Here is a 5,931-nt window from a genome sequence, read left to right on the forward strand (position 1 = left end):
TATATATCTGATTTTTTTGAAACTGAGTTCTATTCCAGTTCCAAATCGTTTCACGTTTGAAACAAACTCGTCGAGCAGTTTTATTCCGGTTTCAAAATACTGCTCGAAAAATAAAACTGCAACTCCGCGTTGCGGGTGGTCTGTTTCAGTTCTATTTGAAAAATGAAACAGCTAGAACAAAGTAGAGCCGCGTTGCAACCAGTCTTACAGAGCTGGATATTCTTACAGCATTCTAGCATAAATGTTCCACTGTTCTAGCAGGATTCTGACAGAACCAGCTCTGCTAGAATATTTCGTGACTGGGTGGGGGTTCCATCTCCCATTCATGTTCTTATTCCGCAAATCTATTTAAAGTATCAAGCTAATTCTTCAAAATTAAGATATGGAAAACCCTATGGAATATTTCAAGTGAAATGTTTCGCATTGTTGGTAAACTTATAATTTTATTGTATTTAATTGTTTTGGTATTAACTACAGCGTTCAAACAAACTTTAAATAAAGTTGATGTAGGAATTCATCAAATAACACAGATTTGACATTCATAATGCGAACTTATATTCAAATAATTGATAAAACAAGATGAAGTGTCCGGGTTTCGAAGCGTCCGGGAATTCGAATCATAACGTTATATTCTGAATAATGCTAAAGACGTTAAAATTAAAAGAAAGATTAATTGTAGGGGGCCTCGTGGTGCGGTGTTAGCGGCTTCGGCTGTCGATCCCTAAGTTGCTATGGGGCGCGGGTTCGATTATCGCCTTATCCTCCTGGCCTTCTATCGGATGGGGAAGTAAAACGTCGGTCCATTTGCGTAAAAGATGTTTTGGGTGATTCACCACACATAACCTTCGGAAGCCTAGAAATGAGCAGAAACTTGCAACAGAGACCACAAAAGTCCCGAGGGTCGTTAAAGTGGATTGCTTTGCTTTTTGTCTCTTCTAAAAACGACAGACAAGTTTCAAAAACATTATAATATTTTGTTTCTAAGTGATAAAAACAATGATTTAATTTTTTTATGGCTCAAAAACAGATTTTTTTTAAACTCGTTTTAACAAAATAAGATGATTATCAAAATATCTGACTGATTTTTTACGTTTTTATGGGTTTTAATGAGCATTTTCTTAGCTTGTTGTAATTGTTCTACTTTCCCCTACTCTCAATAAAATGTGACAACACCTGAACAGACGTCTTTAATAGAGAGCCTGGAGCTTATTAGAGAACGGACATCTCAAACCAAAAGTACCAATCGAAACACGACAACTGTCAAACGGAGGTACCAATCGAGCATAAGACAAAGGATTTTGCTCGATTGGTACCTCCGTTTGACAGTTCTCGTGCTTCGATTGGTACTTTAGGTTTGAGATGTCCGTTCTCTAATAAGCTCCAGGCTCTTTAGTCTTTAAAAGTAATGATGAAAGGAAGAAAGAAGCGACTAGTTGGTCCCGTTTTTTGACGTAGACTACGTCTTATTCGAAGGTACTGGGGTGCCATTCCAAAAAAACCGGGCCGAAGGCCCTGGAATACTGCGTCATCCGTCAAACGCTTATACCTTCCTTCCCTCTAATCGAATCGACACGATTTATGTTCCATTCGATTCGAAAATTATTCAGCAATTTGCTATTAAATTTACATTGTTGGAAAAATAGTTAAACTATTGAAACAATTGAATGTTTTAAAATGTTTTCCAAAATGCAGAGATTTTGCAAGCAAAATGAGCGCTTCCCACTCACGGACGGGAATGTCAAGTACTTGGTCAAGTACCTATTTTGAGGGGAAAATCACCCGAGCACCGCGAAAAAGGAGGAGAAGTAGCGGGCCGAAAACATATATAAGAAAGTGCGCCAGTTTTCAGAGCATCATTCACGTCTCAGACGTCGGACCAGCAGCAGCAGCAGGAAAGCTCGGCCCAGAGCAGCAGCGCGCGTCACAAATGTCGAATTCAGTAAATAATAATAAAAGGAAGAAAGAAGCGACTACTTGGTCCCGTTTTTTTTGTTTCACATAGAAACACACACACACACACCCCGTTGGTTGGTCAAAGTCAAACTAAAAAAAGACGAACTGTCACTTTTTAAACGGCGCTCACGCACACTATCAAAACAAACGTTCAGTAGTGTGTGTGAGCTCCGTGTAAAAGGGGTGTCAAACTAAAAAGTGACCCCGTTCGTTTGACAACAATAGGTGTCAAACCATCGGGGTTTGAGTGTAGTAAGCTAAGGAATAAAAGGTTAGGCAGTTTTATATTTCGTATCAACGTTCCAGAAGCATGGATTGGACTGAATATTGGAGCATATATTTTGTTTTTCTTTATTATTGTGCAAACTTCAATGGAGGAATTTCAATAAGCGCTTTACTGATAGCACTGTGCTCATTTTCTAGTTCTGTAAAAATACGAAAAGTTTTGAATTAACAGTTACAAATGTCTACGATTTGTTTTAAAATACCTGCGATCATTGCATTTGTTCGTGATACGACATCCGACTTTTCTATATTTTTCTCCTGCAGCATGCGAGTAAGAACATACAGTAGTTGCTGTTGGCCATTTTCGGACTTGCACGATGCGAGTTCAGCCAATATCCCAGAACTGTAGCCCTACAAATAAAAATAAGCAGAGTCAAATGATTAAAGGTTAGTATGGAGATCGGAAGGAAAGGGGTCAAGAAACAGCTTTACGAACAGCAGAACAAAGGAAGGGAGCGTTTTCTTGGGGCTTTTCTTCACCCTCTCTGGCTTGCTTTCGCTGCCGCTGCTGCCCATTTGAAATTTTTCTTGACCGGTTCCTTCCGATGTGCATACACCGCTTAAACAAGGGAAAGCATTATTTAAGTGTGATTTCAGCGCATACCTCATACAAATTGAACATATATTTTTGGCTTCTCTTTTCAAAAGGTCATATAGCATAAGCATGTGGATGTACGGTTTGGTGGGAGGTACTCTCTTTCTGCTTCCGTTCAATCCAGGAATTCGATCGCTGACTTGATGGTTGGGTGTGTTCACACTAGTGGGAGTGCTTGGGAGCAAGCCAAGCTCGCTCACACGGTACTGATCATCATACAATTTTCGGAATTCGTTGACATTGTCCTTATCTAGCAACGCTGATAGTTCGTAACGTTCACTATCAATGTCCTGCAGCAACCGAAGCGGTAGTGGATCAAGTAGTTGAAGACTGTATTCTGAAAAACAGTTTCAATCAAATCTTGTTAGGTCTCTTTGTTTAAGAACATTCTCTTACAAAATAGCTTACCATTTTCCAATTTGATTTGCTTGTATTTACTTTGAAAGAACCATTCAAAGAACTGTTTGTCATTCCAAAGTAAAGCTTCACCGTTTTCCGTGGTGGTCTCCGGCAGAGATTCGAAAGCGCTGCTAGGCGTAATCGCCGGTACCGGTGTTGAGGGTGGTTTTTCCGGTCCGAAATATCCTGGTTTATGAAGAGTGGTCGGCTTCGCAGTAGCTGTTAATATTGATTATTTTATAAGATCTATTTCCAGCATGCCCTGTTTGAATACCTGCGGCTGTTGTGGTCACTGGTTTCGCTGTAGAAGTTGTAGTCGTCGTCGTTGTCGTTTGAGCGACTAATACAGGTTCATACTGAATGGATTCTATGGATAATTCGTGTCTTGTAACAAATAATTTATAAATCAAAACACATAAAAAACAAACCAATGTTCCACTGTAGCACGTGCATTGCGGCAGGAATGAAGTTGTTGAGCAATTTGGGAGGTTTTGTGGTACGGTCCGGTTGAGGAGTGCCAGGTACGGGTGCACTTAGTAAATTGTCTATAGAGCTCACATGCTAGAAGAAATACACATTAAGACATTTTCAGATTGAAACATTATACAGTGTGTAATTCTCGCTGATAGTGGACCACTATATACAGTCATCCCACATATTCGGAACACCCACAAATCCTTTATTTGGACATTATCTTGCTATTTCACTAGTAAAAGTAGTACTTTTTGAACAAAATACCTCATTTCAAGACTATTTTATCCAGAGCAGCAAAACACAACCTCCAAATTACCTGTTCCATGGTTGTGGGATGTTATTGTGCCTCCCACAATTGTGGAACAGGAAAGTTTCTTGCGCGGCAAGTCGGAAATTGGGTTTTCTCTTGGTGATCGGTTTCGTCGGCGAAGGCCCCCTCATCTTGCTAGTTTCCCGTTCCATTCAGCTCGTTCATGTCGTTCTCAGCGTCCAGTTCCATGGGTTCCATGCAAGGGTTCTGATTTTCGGCTCAATTTATAGAAACCACTCACTCATCGCCTATCAATTCGTCACCTATTCCAACCCGCTAGCATTCATGAGCGAATGAGACTCGCATCCATCCAGCGAGTGACCCGAACTTGTCCCTCAGCGAACAAATACATCGTGAAATTTTTGCCTACTCCGTCGCTTGACTACACTCACACACTACCATGCTCAGCGAAGAGCCATTCTCACAAAATGCTAGCGCGGCAGTCTTGTTGTCTTCACGCCCTCAGTTTGCTATCAATTTGATTTTTCTTTGTGGAAGTTTCTTTAAATGGTTTCTATAATGTTATGAAATCAAAATAAATGCACAATTTAATTGATAACATTGATTTTAGCACGAGGTGGTCACTTGAAATATATTTCATTTATGGCATACGTTCATCCGTATGTGCATCCATATTTACGTGCATGTACGATTCATTAAAGAGTTTTGTTTCAGTTTTTTTTCAGTTGTCATAGCAGACTGCCCTTGTTTACAAACAAGTTGAACGAAAACAAAGAGCACGACAGGAATAATTTCCTAGTAGCTGCAGCAGGCTGAGGCGAACTCGGGTGGAAAAATAAATTCAAAGTTATGGTCAGCCTGGAAATCTACGCCAAGCTGTGTTCCGAGAAGACTATTGCGGTATAGAGTTATCTAAGCCCGATCTCACGCACACTAGCACGCCACTTGTTTTGCTGGCCGGTACAAAATTTAACCTCAATCTTTTTCGTGTACGTACAGGCAATACATGCGCACGTAGATAACTCTATCAACGTGCATTTGCTGAAAGGCCCATCACATTTTGCCGGCTTGCTTAACCGGATCAAGGATAGGTTCCGGGAGGTTTAAGGTGGCGGCCGGTGCTAGAACAGGGGCAGTTAGGTGTGATGAGCTGGATGGAGGTAATGGACAAGGATGTAGCAACATCGAAGCAGTAGCAAACGAAGATTAAACTATACAAGAAGTGACTCAAGCCAAAATGGACAAATTCATGCACCCAGTGGCATCGGTACTCTTGGGCATATTCAAGCAAGCTTATGGTCCGAAAAATTGCACGTTGTGATTTATGATTTCGACCAGTCCTTTCCGAACCTGCTGCTACTCCCACCACTACTCCCTTTCTTAAAAATACTCTCGATGACCACTGCGAGGACGAACTCAACGAGTTGTGATGGTCCCGATGGCCGCTGGATGTTTCTGAGTGCCGGTGATGGTCCCCGCGCGAATGTTTGAACTTTTCTGCTTGCGTTCGTTGCAGTTATCGGCCGATGACGCCTGTTCTGCATCGGCAACACAATCGGGTCCTTAGAATTACTCGCATCCGGAGCGGACAACCGTGATACGACCGAGTAGAAAACCCATGCACAGTGGTTCAAAAGGCTGTTTTGACGAACTTAATTGATTAGAGCAAAAAGTAAGCATTTTCGTGCTTTGACATGTTCTACAACTTTGTTCAGCGTTGTCATGGCCTACTTTTGGTGAAATTTGTTTTTCAAAATACTCATCACAGCAGGCTATGGAATTTCTAACTTTTGACAGTTAAGAGATAGAGCTTTGGTGTCTTCGGCAAAGTTGTAGGGCTGAAAATTTCCACAAACTTTGTCGAAGACGCCAAAGCTCTATCTTTGCGTTGAATACCAGTTTTGGAACCTTTTTCATAAATCCCTGCCAAAAAACAGGTTTTTTGACTAAAACT

General features: G+C 41.1%; 1 protein-coding gene across 1 annotated transcript; it reads right to left on the reverse strand.

The window, feature by feature from the left end:
- Nucleotides 1-2,218: 2,218 nt before the first annotated feature.
- LOC6047957 lies at nt 2,219-5,726 on the reverse strand. Its single transcript, XM_001864905.2, is given in 8 exon segments — nt 2,219-2,378; nt 2,442-2,589; nt 2,843-2,868; nt 2,871-3,170; nt 3,242-3,451; nt 3,507-3,599; nt 3,661-3,793; nt 4,023-5,726. Coding segments are annotated over 8 exon segments (990 nt in total). The 5' UTR covers nt 4,032-5,726; the 3' UTR covers nt 2,219-2,307.
- Nucleotides 5,727-5,931: the final 205 nt, after the last annotated feature.

The sequence above is a fragment of the Culex quinquefasciatus genome, chromosome 3 (genome assembly GCF_015732765.1).
Source record: "Culex quinquefasciatus strain JHB chromosome 3, VPISU_Cqui_1.0_pri_paternal, whole genome shotgun sequence".
NCBI lineage: Eukaryota > Metazoa > Arthropoda > Insecta > Diptera > Culicidae > Culex > Culex quinquefasciatus.